The sequence below is a fragment of the Mesoplodon densirostris genome, chromosome 3, assembly GCF_025265405.1.
Source record: "Mesoplodon densirostris isolate mMesDen1 chromosome 3, mMesDen1 primary haplotype, whole genome shotgun sequence".
In the NCBI taxonomy this organism is placed as follows: Eukaryota; Metazoa; Chordata; class Mammalia; order Artiodactyla; family Ziphiidae; genus Mesoplodon; species Mesoplodon densirostris.
Genome location: NC_082663.1, coordinates 9,649,706 through 9,670,141, shown reverse-complemented (window position 1 = coordinate 9,670,141; position 20,436 = coordinate 9,649,706). Strand labels below are relative to the sequence as shown.

The following is a 20,436-nucleotide window of genomic DNA, read 5'->3' as shown; positions in this document are numbered from 1 at the left end:
GTTGCTGAATTCCAGAAATTTATGTTGACTTTCACCTTGGGCATTGGTATTCTGTACCTTTGGAAAATACTATACTTTGCAGGCCAGATTTAGTTATAATAAAAATCTTGGAAACTTTCTTTTAGATCCTTGATAGGGATAATTCAAGAAAACATATGATACAGAACCATCAGATGTAAGCCCCTGTGTGTGGCTGTATTGGACACTTCTATGCATCGTATTCTGGTCCAAAAGGATGTTGTTACAAATTCATTAATTTTTGACTTTGTGCTCCGTGCCTATCTCTGAATTATAAGAAATGACTGGTTTCTCTAGTAGCTCTTTTCAATTAGACCCTCTGCCAAAGCAGTCTACATGTCATGTGCCAAGAGGCATATCTCACCCGGCACAGTCCTCACCACTGCTGGCAGGGCTTTGTGCCAGCAGGCTGGCAGAGCAGGGCAGGGTGGCAATCCGAAGATTGAGGTCCAGGGAAATAGCAGTAGACAAAATTGATTTAGCTGCTTTCCCACCCTTTGTAGAAATAAGCATTTTTGTTTGTTTTTCGATTTGGGATGTGGCCAAGCTTCCTGCGATGGTGTCCGGGGATCAGTGGCGCTCAAACATGGATTAGAGGTAACAGGATACCGCTGGCTGATGGCCCGAGCAGACCTGGGCCTTCAAGACCTACTCTGTGTGAACTTGACTGTGTACAGAGAAACCTGCAGAGAAAAACAGAAGTAAAACAAGCAAGATCCCCTAGAGTTCAAATGTCTCTCTTCTGCTTGAATCACCTCTGAATTTTTTAGTTCACAGGGATATTTATATATCCACATGGGTGAGGATGTCAACCTATCAGAATTCAAAGGTGATTCTGATCCAGCATTTTTATATGATCAACTTCCTCTCTCTCCTGATAATCATTGTTTAGTGAGCTGGGATCAATTTAAGAGAGGTATTATTACTCTTTTTCATCTCTTTTCTAGGTTGTTGACACCAAATGCATAGATTGTGGGAAGTTTCACTTAAGATATCAGCATGATATCTTATCCACAAAAGCAGTAGTATTAGGCTTCAGTGTAAAACCTTTAAGGCTCCTTAATTTCTTCCATGACTATAGACATGTCTTTGCAGAAGCTCAAGGCCTTTACCCTGCACACTTTCCCAGCCCAGTCCAGCCCAGCCCAGCATACCACAGTCTATCTCCTCACTTCTGCTCACGCTGCTCCTCAGTCCAGCTTTCCCCTTCCCTTCTTCCATTCCTTGGAGAATTATCCTTCAAAACCAAGTAAAACATCACCTTCACCCTTTCAAGAGTTCTCCCAAGTAAAAAGTGAATCCTTCTCTAATCTGCACCTGCATGGTTTTATTTAAACTTCTCCTCCAGTGCTCATCACATTATCAGTCACATACAGCAGTTGATCTCCTAGAGGGAGAATTTTGTGAGGGGCAAGACTGTGTGGGTCTTCTTTCCGTCTTTGACATCTAGCCCAAGGCCCAGTACCAGCTGTGCTGAATGGCAGTCCAGCTGTGGTCCACTGGGGCCTCTAGCTCTTGCTGTGGGGTTGTTGCCAGTCGGTGGTCCCAGCCTCACCCATTGTCTTCTTGGGACACTTGGCCTCCCACGGCTGCTGTGAGTCACGAGCACTGCATAGCCCTTCTCTTTCCATTTGTGGTTCAGGCTGTTCCTCAGCTTCTCATGGCAGTTCTGCATTTTATTACCTTCTGACTCTGTGATCACCAGCAAACCTAATGAACATTCTAGATCATGATAATCATCTGAGAACATGCAGTTCATGTCAACAAGTGTAGATGCATGTATCTCAAAGTACCCCTGGGGAAGCAGTACTTTGATCACACCAGACTAAAAGATGCTTAGTTCTGAAGATGTCAGTGTGTGACATACATAAATGGGATTGGATGCCATGAAATCCCATCCCCTGAAAAGTTTCCTTGGAGTTTCAGGACTTTGTATTGGGGGCCGCCTCAAGAGACTCACACATAGCCCACTGTGTCCCATGGATGCTGTTGGCCCAGAAGTGAGACTCTGAGAATAAATAGCAATCAATGTCCCAAAGCACAAAAATGAATTTTATTGCTAGTTTAAATCAGTACATTGCAGATTTGAATTTTAAACATACTTTAATTTTAAATAAGTTTCTCCTTGAGACAAAATATATATTAATTATAAGTAAAAATATTATATCTATAAAAATATTTTAAATAACTTCAAAAATTTTAATAAATATTTATATTAACAAACACATGCACACGTAATATGTAAACAATATACGAGTAAAATAGCAATAAGCTACAAGAAGAAAATAATGCACACACCCACATCATCTTCCCTTCTAGTGTGAGCCACAATAAAAATTTATACCTGGGCCTCTAATCCTTTCTGATCTCTTTCTCTCTGTATTTATGCATAGCTTTGTTTAATCTTTCAAAATACAATTATACGATATTGGTTGGAGTGTGAGTTAAGACACATCATACCACATCAGACAGCCAAGCTCATAGTGACTTAGAGAAGACAAGTGTATTTCCTGCTAATGTAAAAGTTGGTGCTGCTGGCGGCTGTGATCTGCAGAATCTCCAGAGGCTCCTTAGATCTGTCATGCTCACCTCTTTAGGATGTTGCTCTCCTCCTCCTGGTCCAAAGATGGCTCTATATCCAGAGTCCAGGAGCAGAAATGGAACCAAGAAGACAGAGGGGAGTACCCTTTCCTCTAGAACTGCCCCCGCTGAATGTCACACACATCACTGTTGCCTACACCCTCTCCATCTGGTGGGACACATTAGCACCTGAGTTGCAGGGGTGAGTGGGATGTGTAATGTTTTTGTGGGGCAACCGTGATCCTAGGTGAACCTTGGGCATTCTCTTAACCAAAGGGAAAAGGGGTACAATGGCATACTAAGGGGGTGCAGTAGGAGTTCTCTACCTCAGTAAGGAGGGATATTTTATCCTTGAAATTGTTTAGAATTGTCTGTACATGGTAATAAGAAAGACCAACTTTCATCCATTTGGCTGTTTGCAAATTCTCTGCAGACAGTGTAGCCCCCGATTACCTGCAGCCAGGTGACTGGCACACCACTGAAGGGAAGGACGGGTGTGGGTGCAGCACCCACTCTGCCTCGCTCTGCAGGCTGCTGTAGATGCTTTATCACTTGGCTCTGCATGACATCTCTCCTTGCCAGCAAATAGTCATCTACACCAGAATATGGAAGGGCTACCAAGAACTCCATTGTAGGGGTCGCCGTGTTGTATGAACCAGTCCCCGATGATCAGACAATGAGGTTGCTCCCAAATTTTAACTAACATAAACTGCAATAAACATCCGTGTAGTTAAATCTCGCCTATATCCTTAATCACTTCTCAAACATGTAGTTTTACTTTTACAAAGAATGCTTTTAAGGCTCTGGCTACATAGCCAAAATTTGTCTTCATCACTCTGGATGCCAGTGACAGACAGTGTGAGTACATTTTGATTTGCTTTATTATCACATGATGAATCTGCCCCTTTGTGACATTCTTGATGCTTTTAGGTCCTCGTTTCCTAATATCACAGGTTGTTTTTCTTTCTTCCAGGCAGTTTCCGTTTCCTTATTAGTAACCATACTTTCTCGTTTGTGGCTTAATACCATTTCCTCTCTAACCACCTGCTGATTTCAGCGGCCGCTCATTCCTCATGGCTGGTAGCAGCATAGTCTCACTCTGCTGTCACCTCACCGTATGCCAGGAGCTTGGTGACTCAAGACATGTTATTTCATGTCCTCAAAGCAATAAATCGCATGCGCCCACAAAGATCACGGCTGCACATTTTTGTGTGGTGACTGTCCTTTGCCGCTCCCTGTGAATGAGTGAGATGCTTCTCCTTCTTCTGCGCCTCTCATATAAAATGTATCCCATCACCTAGAAATGCTGCTTTCCCACTTTCAGTGGGTTTACAGACTTAATGGTCAATTTTTGGTGTCTCATTTAGTTTGTGTTTACATTTTACCATTCAGTACTCACGCCATCAGTCAATAGTCTGTGTCTTACAGACTAGACCTGGGTTTCTCAATCTTGGCACTGCTGACATTTGGAGCTGGGTAATTCCCTGTTGTAGTGCTATCCTGGGCATTGTGGGATGTTTATCAGCATCACTGGCTTCTACCCAGTAGACACCAATCAATAGCACTGCTTTCCCTAGTTGTGACAACCAAAACTGTCCCCAGACATTGCCAACTGTCCCCTTGGGTGTTAAAATCACTCCAGTTGAAAACCACTGTATTAGACTGTCTTTCAGGGATGTATCACCAAAGATATAAACAAACAAGACTACAGGACTACCTCAAGGAAGTTGGCAAGTCAGGGACAGAGTCCCTTGAAAAAGCAGGTAGTGGGGTGGGTCATAGCCCAGGTTTCCCTGGATGTGGATGAGAAGTTAGGAGCAGAAAGAATTCTAGATGAGCATTACTAGTGTTCCAGTTGGTTCCATCAGGATGACTTGGGGAAGCGGTGGGCGAGCCCAGTGATGTAGACCAGCCTTGATAACACTCCTCTGTGGTCACAACACAGTGGCCGCCTTGTGCCAATCTCTGGAGCTGGCAGCATCACCCGCCTCCCTCCTGCCTTCTCCTGAGGGGTGTGTGCCCACACAGGCACGGAGGTGAGTCAGCAAGTCTGTCCCTGAATGTCTTTTGTTCTGAAGCCTTGTTTGGGAAACACCATAGCCGATCTCACCTTTAAGACAGGTTTCTAATCTCTCAAATGCAAAATTCCCCGTATCTTTTGCAAGGAGAGCCTGGAGACACATGTACCACAAGAATATGAGTCACTGGCCATCACCTCTGTTCTCTCTTTCCGTAGGTTCAGCCTCCCTGTAGTCGATGGCTTCTGAACAGCTCCCAGGGGAAGTCAGACACCCGAGCTACGCTTGCCTTCCAAATTCCCAAGCGTCAACACAAAAATCATTTCTCTTTTGGCTTTTGACAGTTGCTTGGAGTTTTGTTTATTTTTTTTAATAACCATTACTTCCATTCCCTTGCCTGCCTCCTTTTCCTCCTCCCCTCCCCCATTAGCTGAAAGTGATGATGAAACACGGTCAGGGCAAAAATCAATTAGTAACTGCTGTTCAAACCAAATCAAGCAAAAAGTGGCCAACAGTGGATGGACTGTGTTTAGGTTGTGGCTTTTCAAAGTATTTAGCACTGGCTGCAGCCTAATTTACCCAAACCCTGCATGAAGGAATATTCCCTGACAGTTTCCCATTTTAGAGCCATTTTCTCTTCCTACATTCTGTGATGTGTAACTTCAGCTGGGAGGCAAGAGTGGGATTTTAAAATCAGACTGTTTTCCTGTCACTGCACATCCACTCCCTTTCCCTTGCAGTACCTCTGACCCATTTATGTCACTGAAATCCCTTTAAAAGAAAAGTGAGCCTGCACAATTGCTGACTGTCATTCTCTGTCATTGGTAGAGAAATTTAGGCACTAGAGATGCATTCTGCTGGTGAAGTGGCCTTTTCTATTTGTGTTCCAAACATACAGCAGCAAAAGCTCTTTTCCGTACATAGACTGGAATGGCTGTGACATATGCAACAGAAGGAGCTGTGTATTTTAGCAGTGCTCCTCCCAGAATGTAAATCTTTCTTCCATGTAGGCGAGAACGTCTTGTTAGCATCTCTGTGGTACCCAGCCTGGTGCCTTGGAAGTAGAAACTGGGGTAGTTGTAAGCTCCTTCAGAGGGAGGAGCTGAAATTCCCTCGTTAATTCTTCTCATTCAGTAGGGGCTCTTATGAATGTAATAATCTTGTGAGCCACCATCCCCTAAAGAATCCATTTACACAGTCTCTTTGTAAAGTGTACAGACATCTTTACTTTCTGGGTTTTGAACTTTCTAATTTTTTTTTTTTTTTTTTGACGGTACCATGCAGCATGTGGGATCTTAGTTCCCCGACCAGGGATCGAACACACACCCCCTGCACTGAGAGCACACAGTCCACTGGACCTCCAAGGAAGTCCCTGAACTTTCTGATTTTTTTGTTTTGTTTTGTTTTGCTTTTGCGGTACGCGGGCCTCTCACTGCTGTGGCCTCTCCCGTTGCGGAGCACAGGCTCCGGACGCGCAGGCTCAGCAGCCATGGCTCACGGGCCCAGCCGCTCCACGTCATGTGGGGTCTTCCTGGACCGGGGCATGAACCCATGTCCCCTGCATCGGCAGGTGGACTCTCAACCACTGTGCCACCAGGGAAGCCCGAACTTTCTGATTTTTATCCCTAAGTCAGACCTCTCTTTTTGTATAAGGAGCAAATGGCTTCCATGATTCCATCCTCAAACCAACTAAGAGAGAAATCTTTAAAATAGAATTTAAGCCCTAAGGAGAAGTAAAAGTATTAAAAGCCAGTCTAAAGAAAGGCTTTTTTTTTAAACCCACACATTGAGCCCATTCCCACAGTTGTGTGGTTTTCTTCCTAAGCAGGCATTCCTTACAGTCAGTGGCCAGTGTGTATCTCCTTCCCTGACCATGACCACATCAAAAACCACTGTGTCCAGATTTCAGCAAACCCTTGGCTTCTAACGTGGGAGCATCTTATTCTCTTCCTTTTAAAAAATGTTTGAGCACTACCTTCTTGGAGAGAGAATACATATTTTCAATTCTAACAATTTTGGATAATGAATGATATAAACTGTTCGCTTATTTGTTTTATTGATATTAGTTGTACAGTCATACCTTTAAAGCCAGTCAAGCAAAGTACTGATACATAAAAAAGAATGAAATGATGCCATTTGCAGCAACATGGATGGACCTAGAGTTTGTCATACTGAGTGAAGTAAGTCAGAGAAAGACCAGTATCACATGATATTGCTTATATGTGGAATCTTAAAAAATGATACAAATGAACTTATTTACAAAACAGAAATAGACTCACAGACATAGAAAACAAACTTATGGTTACCAAAGGGGTAAGGAGGAGAGGGATAAATTAGGAGTATGGGATTGACAGATTCCAACTATCAATACTACACGTAAAATAGGTAAGCAATAAGGATTTACTATATAACACAGGGAACCATGTTCAATATCTTGTAATAACCTATAATGGAAAATAGTCTGATAAATATACATATATATATATATATATATATATATATATATATATATATATATATATATATATATACACATATAACTGAAAAACAAAAGTGTTGATAATATGTTAGTGAATGTGGTGCTACTTGGGAGGACAAGTCAGTCTATTGGTTTGTTCTGTGATCTACTGTCAGCATAATCCTGCCTTACTCACTCCTTCTTTGCTGCCAGCCTGTCCCCAAAAGAGTTTCCAGGGCAGGACAGCCAGGGTGTAGCTGGAGGGTCCTCGTAACACTGACACCAAACTTTCTTAGTGCTTACTGTGACTACTGTCTTGCTCAGCTCGGGCTGCTGTACCAAAATGCCCTAGACCAGATGGCTTACATAACAGACATTTCTTTCTCACAGTTTTGGAGGCTGGAGGTCCAAGGGGCCAGCAGATTCAGTGTCTATTGAGAGCCCCTTTCCTGATTCACAGATGGCCATCTTCTTGCTGTGTCCTTACATGGCAGAAAGAGAAAGCTCTGGTCCCTTCATCTTTTTATCAGGATACTAATCCTGTCATAGGGGCCCCACCCTCATGACCTCATCTAAACCCAATTACCTCCCAAAGGCCTCACCTTTAAATACCATCACATTAAGGGTTAGGCTTTAACATATGAATTTGGGTGGGACACCAATATCAATCCAAAGGTTTTGTTTTTTGTTTTTTTAAATTTATTTTTGGATGTGTTGGGTCTTCATTTCTGCACGTGGGCTCTCTCTAGTTGTGGCGAGCAGGGACTACTCTTCATGGCCATGCATGTGCTTCTCATTGTGGTGGCTTCTCTTGTTGCGGAGCATGGGCTCTAGGTGTGTGGGCTTCAGTATTTGTGGCTCACGGGCTCTAGAGCACAGGCTCAATAGTGGGGCGCATGGGCTTAGTTGCTCTTCGGCATGTGTGATCTTCCCGGACCAGGGCTCGAACCTGTGTCCCCTGCATTGGCAGGTGGATTCTTAACCACTGCACCACCAGGGAAGTCCCAATCCAAAGTATTATCTGTTGAAAAAAATCTAAAATACTCTGTTATAACCCACTCAATCCTTAATTTCTTAAACTCAAAGTATATTTGTAAATTCTCAATTCCTATAAATAAGACAATGAATAAGAGGAGCTTTAATGCTAGAGATTATCAGGGTTTTTTCCTATTTAATAACATGAATGACCTGCATAAAGTATAATTTGAACATTTAAGTACTAACTTTAAGAATCAAGAACAGCTAGAACTTTTGCAAGTTTTATTCGTTAAAATATAACAGATAAAATTTTAAATGTGCCTAAAATTAAGGAACATTTATTTAACTCTCAAGCCTAAGGAGTAAAACTATGAGGAGGAAGGGATATTTTCACTCAACATTTCCCCTGTGCTGGAAGAAAACTTTTTAAAATCACAAATGCCTTTCGCCTTTTTCTTTTGCTTTCCCTTTGTCTAATTTCTGTTTGATTTTTAAATTTAAACCTGATAAATGAAGACATATAAACACACACACACACACACTTCTGTGTGTGTGTGTGTGTTTATATGTCACAACTTGGCAATAATTCAGCCAATATAATCAAAAAATACTCTGCTAGCTTTGTCCCTGTTGGTTTCCTGGAAATACTTTGTTGGTTGTGCCTTGTCTCTATTACATAGAAAGTTCTCCCTCCTGACCTGAAAACATTTTGCTTCTTTATATATTATTTTCATATTTCAAGTTCTTAGAAAAATTTTGGTAATATGCCCTCAAGGTACAGTCAAAAACAAATATAGTTTGCATAAGGCTTATTTATAAATTTAAGTTCTGTGTTCTTAGGACTAAATAGCTGTGTGATCAGTGTTTTGACTGTGTTAAAGATTTAGCCACTGCTTGCCTTCAAGCCATGTGGCAGTTTTGAAAAATTTTAGGATAAATTCATCTTGTATTTAAATTTATAAATAATGAGTTTCCATTTTTTTTGGTAAAAGAGTTGCATATCCCTTGATTTCTCATGGATCCTCACTCTAGAAGAAGGTTGGCATTAAATGTTTTCACATGCAGAACTGTTTCACAACTTCAGTCTGATCCTGACGTCACCATTGCCCTGTAGCCCTATTGGTATTGATTGGCTAGGTGACATGACTTCAGGTGTGTTAGCACAACTTTTAAAGAAGACTTCCGGTTTTTTATAGGTGATGAAAATCTATTTTTTAATGGACAATTGATAGATACTTCTTTCCCTATTAACTCAATAAAAGTTTGAATAAAGTACCCAGATGAAGGCAGGATACACTGACTGCCTTTGAAATAATTCTTTATCTTCTGTGTCGATGTGCCAGGGTGCCATCAGCGTTCTGAAATAGCAGAGAATCCCCTTTGAACTTCTTTTGTTGCTGTCAAAGGCTATCCATATTCACATCAGTTTTCCTTTTATTTCCTTCAGATTCTCTCTGTAGCCACTAAGAAAGGATTGTAATAAAAGGTATTTAAGAGCTACATAGATCACATGTCAGAACAGAAGAAAATTGTCCACTGATTTAGCCACTTATCCTGTTTTATTTGCACAGAAGTTAGAAAAAAAGAACCAGATGAAACCCAGCAAATGATAACACAGCTTTTTTTTTTACTCTTTTTACAGTTTGTCTGTCACATGTTGTAATGAGCGTGCAAATAAAATGTCTCTATACCTCACGCTGTTATGTTGGCTCTTACATGAGAGGGAAATTCCATCCATGTTGAGCTCTAAATCTTTATATGAAATCTAAATATTTATATAAAAATGATAGCTTAAAAGTATTAAGGAGATAACAAAATGAAAAAAATAAAGAAATAATTTAGCATTTCCTGTTGCACTAGCTAGCCGAGAGATTCAATACCCCCAGCTGGTTTCCTATGAGAAGACAATATCACTCCTGTTTCATCATCAAAGTCATCAAATCTACAAAAGGGCTGTTCTCTTACCCTAGTGCTCTCTTTCTATCTGGTGCAGTGAGCCAGTCTCAAATAATGAAGCAGGAGCAATGTGACAAGTCTGGTTCACTTTCAATTTTGTTTTGTTATGTATTTAAAAGAGATGGACTGGTTTTATTGATAGGCTGTGTACAGGTGCAAAGTCCGCTTTGAAGGGTTTAGAAGTGGCTTTGGTTGAAAGAACAGGAAGATCCCCACCTTGAGTGTCCTTGTTATAAAGTGGAGATAGAGTGACACTCTGAATGAAAATGACCTTTAATGGGATGGCCGTCACCCGTCGATGGGATGTCATTCATCTCTGAGCTTTAGCCTTGAACTGAGTTAAGCTGTATCATAATTGAGAAAAAGAAGGCATGACTTTCTAATTTTTCTTTTGGAAAATAAGTGATAGATTCTTGAAATTGTTTGTAACTGTTAAACAACTTTTCATTATTTCTATCAACACTTCTATTTTTGTTGCGAGGATAGGATGTAAGCTATATTTTCTTCCAGGTAAATTTTCAGAAATAAGGAACTTACTTACACAGCTTCTGAAATACAATTTTTTTTCATAGGTATACATACACATATATGGACACAGGTGCACATACATGTATGTACATAAAATATCTGTGAGAAAGCTTAGTATTGATATATATGTCTTTTAGATTATGTTTTAAGCAATCATTAATAAAGCCAAATAAGCAGTTAAATAACTTAATATTCCCACTGTGATACTATAAAATAATTCTTTTGTTTTACTATGATTTTTCTCAAAAATGAATATGGGAGTATTTTTTCTACACTTATTACTTTATTTCTACCCTCATTATACTCATTGCCTTTATTTTTAATGAAAGAAATAGGCTATGTGTGATCAAAGATCAGAATCATTATTGGAACATTTAATATTTTTAAAATTATAAGGATAACAAAACAGAAAATTAGAAAGGTAGAAAAAAATGAGAGACACTTTATTAATAAATTTTTATTATCATTACATTTTTTACTATACATTTTTGAACACAAACCCAATATTACTTTTCATCCTGCTTTGTTTATTTAACTTTTATCATAAACATTTGTCCAAATTGCTACATGATCTTCATAGCTATCATTTTTAGGACTCTACTGATTTGTGCATATAATCCATAATTTAAAATGTATATGTAATTAAATTTTAATTACATATTCTGTTATTTATTAGATTCAATTCAAAGCAAACATCAGAATTTCTATAAGATCAAAATTTGCTTATAGCTCACGTCAATGTATGTAATAAACTGTAACAATTTTCTCTCTTTTGTCCATTCTGTCATTTGTTTGATGCCCATAGGTGCAATGACAGAATATGTATTTTACAAGTGATATAGGAATTTATCACAATTAACACTTGTGTATAAGAAGTGAGGGCATTTGATAGTTACTAACTACTATGCTATGCCTATAGTATGCTTACTGTAAAGTATGGTGCCTTGATGTTTAGCTTTCTTCCACCCTGACTGATTAAAATTAACCCATCTCTTCTCCTTCCTTCCTGTAGCAGTGTGCTAGAATTTTTCTCAGAGGGCTTAGCCATTCTACTGCCAGTTACATTCACTTATGTACATGCTCCTACCCCCTCCACCCTCCATCATAAGCTCTCGGTGGGCAGGAATGGCTCTCCCATTTTTGGTGGTCCTTGGACTGTTGATGCAGTATCCTACCTACAGTAGATGCTCACCAAATGTCATGACACCCTGCTTTTGTCTTTGATGTTTGCCGAAGGCAATACTGGGAAGTGTAAAGATGTTGAAGATGTTTACTCTCTCATTTCTCTTCCACCAGTGGGATGGAGTAGGACCTCTTCCAGACTGTGCAGAACCACCAAAAGGGATCCAGATGCTGTGGCACCCATCCATAGTCAAACCCTACCTCACACTGCTCTCTGAGTGCTCAAATGCAGACACGCTGGAAGGGGCAGCAGGCGCCCTGCAGAACTTGGCTGCAGGGAGCTGGAAGGTATGATGAGTTTGTTACAATAAGAAAGAAATCTGGAATGATGAGAAGGTCCTTAGGAAATATGAGAAGTCCAATTTTGAGAAGTGCAATTCTAATAAAGTTTCTAAGGATATTAGAGAAAGACCAGTTCCATTGAACTGTTGGACTTAGAAAGGTATTTCTTTTAAAAATTCTTCTTAAGGGCTCAGTGGTCGTTGAAGATTGCTACAAAACACAGAGGAATAGATGTAAGTATAGTCATTGAAGATGCTGTGAATGCTTTCCATTATATTTGCGTAGCTGAGCTATTTCATTTTCAGGGGAGACTGACATGTTGAGACTTTTCAAAGCACTGTCATTGACAGTTAAGGGAGCTGATACCCAAACATGTCATATGAAAACCGCGGTGAATCCTGTAATGTTGTAGCTGGTCATGTCCCCAAAGGAAAAGAACCTCTTGCATTTTTAAATTACGGGATTACAGAGAAAAATAGTTATCTTTGGCAAAAGGTTACAGTAAAGCAACTGTATGACTGGAAAAGAGATTAGGGGGATCTTTTTCTCTGGGTCTTTACAAATACACACTGTTCCAGGTCGGTTCTCACCAAAAATTTTTCATGACCTACTTTGTGGGTAGAAACGGATTCATGATAGCAAAGAATTCTTGAGTTTGGTCACTAATAGTTACATGGGCTAACTTGCCTTATTGCACAAAAGAGTGTAACCTCTTAGAAGAACTGAAGGCATGTAGGGAAAATATCAAGACCTCCACCTTCAATTCCTCATTCATTTAATATCAATGCCTGGGGTTTGGGATATCCATAAATCAATCTTTTCTTTACAATTCATTTTCTTCAAAACAATATTAATATAGACACATAGCTACAGATAACTCTCAGAAGCTCAGTACCATGGGTACCACACGTATTGGCTTCAGTGTCATGTAATAATACATTCCCTTATTATTATACCTTCCAATACCTGCCTCTTGTCACTTCTCTCTCTGACATCTTCCTTTCCATGGCTACAATGTCAGCTGGAGCATTTTCTTTCTTGGATGTGACATCTCAGCTCTTGGGACCCAGCCCCTGATGATACTTCCCAGGAGCTGGCTACTTACTCAATCATGGCAGGCTCACCTCTTCTCTTGAGAGTCTTAAGAATGAGCATAATTATCCCTTTCCCTCCCTGTCCATAAGGCATCACTAATGTTGTACCTTAAGAATTCAGTTTGGGATGGGCTTGAGGTGAACTTGTCTCTTGCTTTCAACCAGAGAAAAGCTTCAAAAGTAGAGTCTCACCAAGAAGAATGCCAGAGTATAGCCTTGCATAAGTAGGAAAGAGATAGTAATGGAAGTTACTTCCTTGAACTTGCCCTTAGCATTAACTTCACTCTAAAGTTAGGAGGCTTCAACTCAGATCACAATTCAAACCTAGGCTCTAACTTTTCTAAGCTTTGTGGTCCTGGGAAAATTAAAGCACCTCAGTGTTTCTCAGATGAATCGTCTTTAAGCAGAGGAGATCATGGTGGCTTCACCCCACATCATGCAGATCAGTCGCAACACTAGATGCAAAGAGGCAGGATGTCATAGGCTAAGGGGTTGTCACTGTATATACCCAAGAACACTAAGTTGCTGCAAGTCCCCACCCAGCTCCCTGGCCTTGGAGGATGGATTAGAAGGGGATGGGAAGAGAAGCTCTGGGTTCCAGGCCTGAGTCTGCCCTGAAATGCAAAGCCATCTAGATGGTGGCAAATCAAGTTTGCCATCTCTTGATTTTTTTTAATGAATTATTGCTTTACTTGAGAAACACTTAGGTTTTTATAAGAACAAGTTAAAAATGGAGAAATGTCTTTGAGCTCTAGAGGATTTTGAATGTAAGACTTCCACCTTTGCTTTAAAAGTTAAACTCTATGTTCCATGTGCTGAAAAAGTTAACTGGAAACATGGAAAATTTATAAAGATACAAATAAAACTTCTGGAGTTGAAAACAATATCTGGAATGAAAAATACATGGAATGGGATCAACAGCGGATTAGACATTGCAGAAAAGATTAGTGAACTGAAAGATAGCAACTGGAAAGTATACAAAATGAAACAGAGGAAAGAGGAAAAAAAAATTGACAGTACATCAGTGACCTTCAAGTGGCCTGATGTATGTGTAAATGGAGAACCAAACAAAACGAGAGAAAGGAGGAAGAGAACAGAAAAAAACTATTTGAAGAAATAATGGTTGAAAACTTTCCAAATTTACTGAAAACTGCAAGCTCACACATCTAAGCAACTCAAGAAACTCTAAGAGAAACATGAAAAGTTATACCAAGTTACATTATAATCAAGTTGCTCAAAATCAGTAGTAAAGAGATCATCTTAAAAGCAGCCAGAGAAAAATGACATGTTACATACCAAGACTGTACCACACCTCAACACCACATTCAAGGATCAGTGTCACCAATCATTCATTTATTCATGTGAGTCCTTGTTGAGTTACTAATAATATCCTCTAGAAGACAATCTGGTCTATAAGGCTTCTAAGGGCAGAAATCCATTCCATTTATTTCTTTGTACCCCACTGCTCAGTCCTATGCTTGGCTGAGCAATAATGCTCAAACACAAACTTTTAACTGAACTCGTGTCTATGTCCAGATGTCTTTCTTGTGGACAGCTGTCTTTTATATTTATAAACATCTATTGGTCACTAAGCAGTTAATAGCACATATTGTGGCCAGACCATCTTCAAATGGTCACACTTTATGATTCTTTATTTGGTCCTTCGATTCAGATGGGAATATGTAGTCAGTACAATCTAAAATTGATAGAAAGGAGGAGTTTTGGGAGAACTATTTTCATTCCAGTTTCCAGACTCATCAGTGCTTTTCAGAATGCAGATTTTGATATCATTGCCCAGTTCCGCAATTCCTGCTGCAGTGTTGGACTTATGGTTTAAATTGGTAATTAAAGACACAGGCTCTGTATCTAAAGGTAGCCAGGTCAGCTGGGCAAGCTGCTGAGATATGTCTGGGTCTTTAGGTGTTTAGAGTAATAAAACAATAAATTTATAGTTTATACTACTTTATACTAATTTATTTTATACTGATTTACACGATTTTGATATTCAAAAATTCTCTCCTACTTTGGGTTATATAATGAGAATTATGGAAGAAGTCTGATAAAAATTCTCAGTATTTTCTAGCAATAACATCTTGCTGACTGTTTTCATTTCATAACCCTGAACATTACTTCAGCACAGTTATCCCCAGTATGACATTTATCCCCACATACCCAGAGGCACTGATTTGGTAAATTTTTCTATTACTAATAGAGACCACTGAGAAAGAGGCAGAATGTTCTGGAACAGCTGAAATCAACATCACAAAGGCTGTTCTGTACTTTAGACAAAGTTTAACAACTATGACTCTCGGATTTCCCAGCCCTCATCAGATTTCAAGCAACAAATTAAAAAATACAAGGAGTTACTCTTGTAAGCAGGCACACAGATCTGCCTTAAGAAGGTAGAGTAGATACCCTGATAGCAAAGTGAAAAGATAGAAGAGTTAGAAGAAGTAAATACAAAGATGCAAGAAAGAAAAAAATGTCAGAGGCCATTCAAGGTTTCAGCTGTTTCATTTATTCTAATCGTGGATGGTCATAATGCTGACCCTCTGTTATCAGAAAATGTTTAATTATTACTAGTAACTTTAGAAGACAGAAAGCATTTTAGAAAGACTTTTATCCCAATGGGTAAGTAGAATTTTGAGTCTCAGGATGTCAACCTTACTTATAGGAAACACTGGCTTCCCTGATAACTCTAGAAAAATTGGATAGTCCTCAAACAGGGTAAAGGGTTGTTAGGACATATTTGTGCATAGTTATAAATATACATACTTATATAAGAATTTTCTTATCAAAATACAAATACATAAGTATGCATAAAGGTCAATCATGTTATCATCATCTTTTGTAATAATTTATTAATATACCGTATTAAATGGTAAGGAAATATGTGGGAAGGGAAGACAGATAATCTATAGGAATGATTTGAGAAGATTGTCATTAAGCCAAACACTGATAAATAGTTACAGTTTTTTAAAGATCGAGAATAAATTGTACCAAAACCAAACAAAGAAATCCTTACTTTAAAAAAGCTTGATTTAAGTAAAATAAATAAATAAATAATACTGAGCAATTAAAAGATTGACTGAAGACACAGAAACAGCATCAAATTTCATGCAGACAGCATTACCATCTAAAAGCTAGGGTTCTAAGAATGTGTTTTTATAGCAACTGTTGAAATTTAGTGGCGTTTTTTAAAGTGTCCTTAACGTTTATGGCCCAAACAAAAGCAGAAATGTGAAGGTAAAACACCAGAATTTTGCATGGAGAGAGCTTTTTATAGACCTCATCATCTGAAACAATAACTTCTCTTTATGGGGAGATCGTGCACACTCTTTTTCTGTGACAAATTGACTAGCAAGCTAGATCTTCATAATGGTCCAAATACTTTTTAAATTTTAAAACACTCATTACTTGGTTTACAAGCATCAGAAAAACATAATGGCAGAAGCAAGTGAAGTGTTTTTATTAGCTAACATGGACTTCGGTTACGTTTTTCTCATTTACAGTGAAATGATTTTGTTTGTCACAGAATATTAAAACAGCCAGTTATAGTAGTTTGAGGAGTTCCAAATTGTGAATGAATGCTCTTTCAACTCCCATTTATGGGTTATTTTTATTGTAACTGAACTCTCTGAAAACTCAGGATTAGAACTGTAGAAATATATCTGTACTTGCTATTAAGTCAAACATTTTAGATATCTTTGTATGGTCAGTTTTCTCCCTAAAATGTGACTATTCTCAGAGAGTCTATTAGTTGTCCATTTATGTTTAAAGTAAGATGGAATAAAGAGAAACTTGGATATTAATCTCTTAATATTTAATGAAGTAATATGATAGCAATGCAGCTTTACTGAGAAGGAAACAGAATCTCTGGCCATGTGGCACAAATTAATAAAAAATAAGAGAACTGGGAAATTTGAGACTTGTTCCTAAGGACAGGGGCAATGCTTTGAAGGCATTGAATTTAGTGTAGCTTAGCAATTAGTGTATCATTAAAAGTAAACCAGGGCAGATGAGTGGAGTGCAATAAATAAAAGTAAAAATCATCGTTTAACATCTAAGACAAAGGTCTTTGTCCTAGTTAGCAGTGTGATGTAAAGCATAAGGTTTAAATGCAAAGAAACAGGGTGGTGAAAGATCATGATGAAAATGGGACATGAAGCATCATGCCTAATGGGTTAGAAATGGGGTCAAAATAAACACAGAGGTTATCTCAGGACTTGGCCCAATCAGCAGGCTCCTAGAGACAACACATTGAGTTGGGCCTGATGCCCAGCCTGAGGCAGAATGAGGATGGGCCCAACCTCAGGAGGAGATGGAGAGGAGCCAGGGTCACCACCAGGTCATTGGTTCTAATCACACAATATTCAGTGGTTTCTTCTAAGACGCCAGTAAGTAGTACTGATCCCGAGGGATGCACCTGTATTAGAAATGCCACATGCATCCAAGCTGACTAGAGAGTAAACCCGTTTTTGGATAGTTTGGCTCTACTTTCACCATCGTCATTGAATAGCAAAGTGCTAAGTTACAGAATTACATTCAGAAACTGTAGAAACAGCTAAAGCTGAGGGATTTCCACTTCCACCCAAGATGCCAAGATGGAGCACCAAGTTCCTTTAAGTAGTAATAATAACAACCACAACAGCAACAAACCAGAGAAATATATGAAACAATGGTTGTTATAACACTAAGCATTAGTCAATGAAGAAACTGATCTCTGAGAAACAGGAAATAAACAAGGTGAGCCCTATGATTGTCCCAACTCACTGTCTTGAGAGAGTTTCTAGACCACAGCACAAAGATTAGGAACCCAGGAGGAGCTCAGCAGACTCTCTGAGCTAAGGAGATGGAACTGAGTATCTAGGGAGACCAAGGTGACTAGAGCTCATAAGACAGAGCACCAAAGAGGAGAAAGGCACACATAGAAAGAACCCTAGAAATATGCAGAAGATTCCCCTCAAATATTCAGCAGAGATCTCTCAGTGCATGCATGTGAGAGAAATACCCAAGGCTGAAGAAACAACCTCCTGAAATGATTAGACAGAATGAAACTTGGCATTTACACAGGAATGGGCAAAATGTGCATTTCCAAGAGCCAGACAGGAAATCCTCATAATTCATGGATCACTGGGAAGAATATGCTCAGGGTCTTGCCTCAGTATTGAGGTATAATTAGCCCTGGACTAAATATGCTCTAGTCTTTCCTATCAAATCTTAAAAGTAAGACCCAGAAGAATCAATAGTTTCCAAGTAAATTAACTGCATCCTTGAATAAAGTTTAAAAATACCTATAGGAATACAAAAATATCCAGCACCCATTGCATTAAAATTAATAATGTCTGGCATTCAACTGAAAATAACCCTACAAGCAAATAAACAGGAAAATGTGATTCGTAATGAGGAGAAAAATCAACCATTCAAAACCAATTCAGAGCCAACAAAGATGTTAAAAATAGCAGGCAAGCAGTTATTGTAACTCTACTACATGTGTTCAAAAAGTTCATTAGAGTCGTGGAAAATATATAAAAGGCCCAAATAAAATGTCTAGAGTTGAAAATAAACTGTCTGAAATGAAAAAAAAAAAAAAACACATGGAATGGGATTAACAGCAGGTTAGACATTGCTGAAGAAAGATTAATGAGTTTAAAGATGGCAGTGGAAACTATACAAGGTGAAATACAGAGAGAAAAAAAAAACCCTACAGATCATCAGTGAGCCTCAAGTGGCCTAATATATGTGCCATTAGAATTCCCAAAGGAGAGCAGAGAGAAAGGAGAAAGAAAACAGAAAAATATATTTGAAGAAATAATGGTTGAAAATCTTCCAAATGGTTCCAAATTTTTCAAATTTAATGAAAACCACAAACTCACATATCCAAGCACCTCAAGGAACCCCAAGCCCAAGAAACATGATGAAACTATACCAAGGTGCTTCATAAACAAATGGCTCAAAATCAGTAATAAAGAGAAAATCTTAAAAGCAGCCAGAGGACAAAAGACATGTTCCATACAAAAATAAGGATGACAGCTGATTTTTCACCAGCAATTATGTTAGTGAGAAGACAGTGAGGCAACATCTTTAAACCTCTTGGGACTAATAATGTATAAAGTTGATTTTGGTTTGGTATCTAGCAGGTACAACCTGTTTCTATAGGAAATTCCCAGGATTCCTAGAGCAGCTGTAAAACTGTCTGTAGAAGAAATCCTTTCTGAGCCCAGTTTAAGACATGGGCTACCCTGGAATCCGGCATGGTTAATTACCTGAGCAGTGGGGACACAGAGGAATTCTAATGTGGAAACTTCATTTTAACTGTCCCAGCATGATCAGAGCTGTGGTGGCCCAGGACATGCCACTCAGTATTGTGTTCTTCCAGCACTGAGGGCAGGCAAATATTCATAAGCCCTGCATCAAAAGTTCTGTTCCCACACACAGAATTGAGGGATGAGTTTGGCTTTAGGAGAGACTCCCAAAGAAATATACGATCTCTTCAAACCCTGATTACACTTTTGTGGAAGTGGATGGAACTTGCTGATCCAACTAATTGCAGTGGCTTTGATCCTTTCTATCTAGTGCCTTTCAGTGGAGAATGCTGTTCTTAAGTAATACACATGTGGTACTAGAAATCAACCTGACATTTTCTTTCACCAGTTAAACCTTTTTACTCCCCAGCTGTGAGCCAGTAATTAGAAGACAGATGACATAAAGAGATGAATGTGACTTGGTAACTTCCCTCAGGTACTGGTAATAAACATGTAAACAAAAAGGCCAGAAAAAACATGATAGATGCTATAATAGGAGTATATACACAAGGGTGTATACATACATATATACACACACACACACATATATATATACACACACACACATATACACACACACACACACAGGGCACAAGGGTGTCCCAGGGGTCATCTTTACAAGGAAGAGGTCAGGGATGAGGAACCCCACTTCCAACATCACTAGTTAAAACCTAGGGTTAGGAGTCAATGATTACAGTTCATTTTAACACACTAGCACATCTCATTAGTTAGAGAAATTCTAGCTGCTGTAACAAAGAGACCCTCAAATATGCAAGGGCTCAAATTAGATAGGAGGTAGAAGCTATTTTCTCTGGTGTAACAGGTAAGGGAAGGTGCGTGAGGAGGGAAGCTCCACTCCATGAATTATTTCACCCAGGCTGACAGCTGTTCTGCCATCTTCAAGGTGTGGTAAAGATGTGATCTTCCAAGGCTACTCTTAGGGTCATCATCTGCTAGTGAGAAGAAGAAAGAGAGTGCAGACCAACAACCAGAAATGTTCTCTTTTGAAAGTCACCTGGAGCCCTCATTTTGCCTAA

At 39.2% G+C, this 20,436-nt stretch overlaps 1 protein-coding gene across 3 annotated transcripts in view; it reads left to right on the top strand.

Moving 5' to 3' along the window:
* CTNND2 (catenin delta 2) overlaps window positions 1-20,436 on the top strand; it is a 968,406-nt gene that overhangs the window by 834,509 nt on the left and 113,461 nt on the right. For all 3 annotated transcript variants that reach the window (XM_060091588.1, XM_060091590.1, XM_060091589.1), the window contains one exon: window positions 11,833-12,006. In XM_060091588.1, the coding sequence (XP_059947571.1) occupies window positions 11,833-12,006 (174 nt within the window). The remainder of the gene's footprint in view (window positions 1-11,832; window positions 12,007-20,436) is intronic.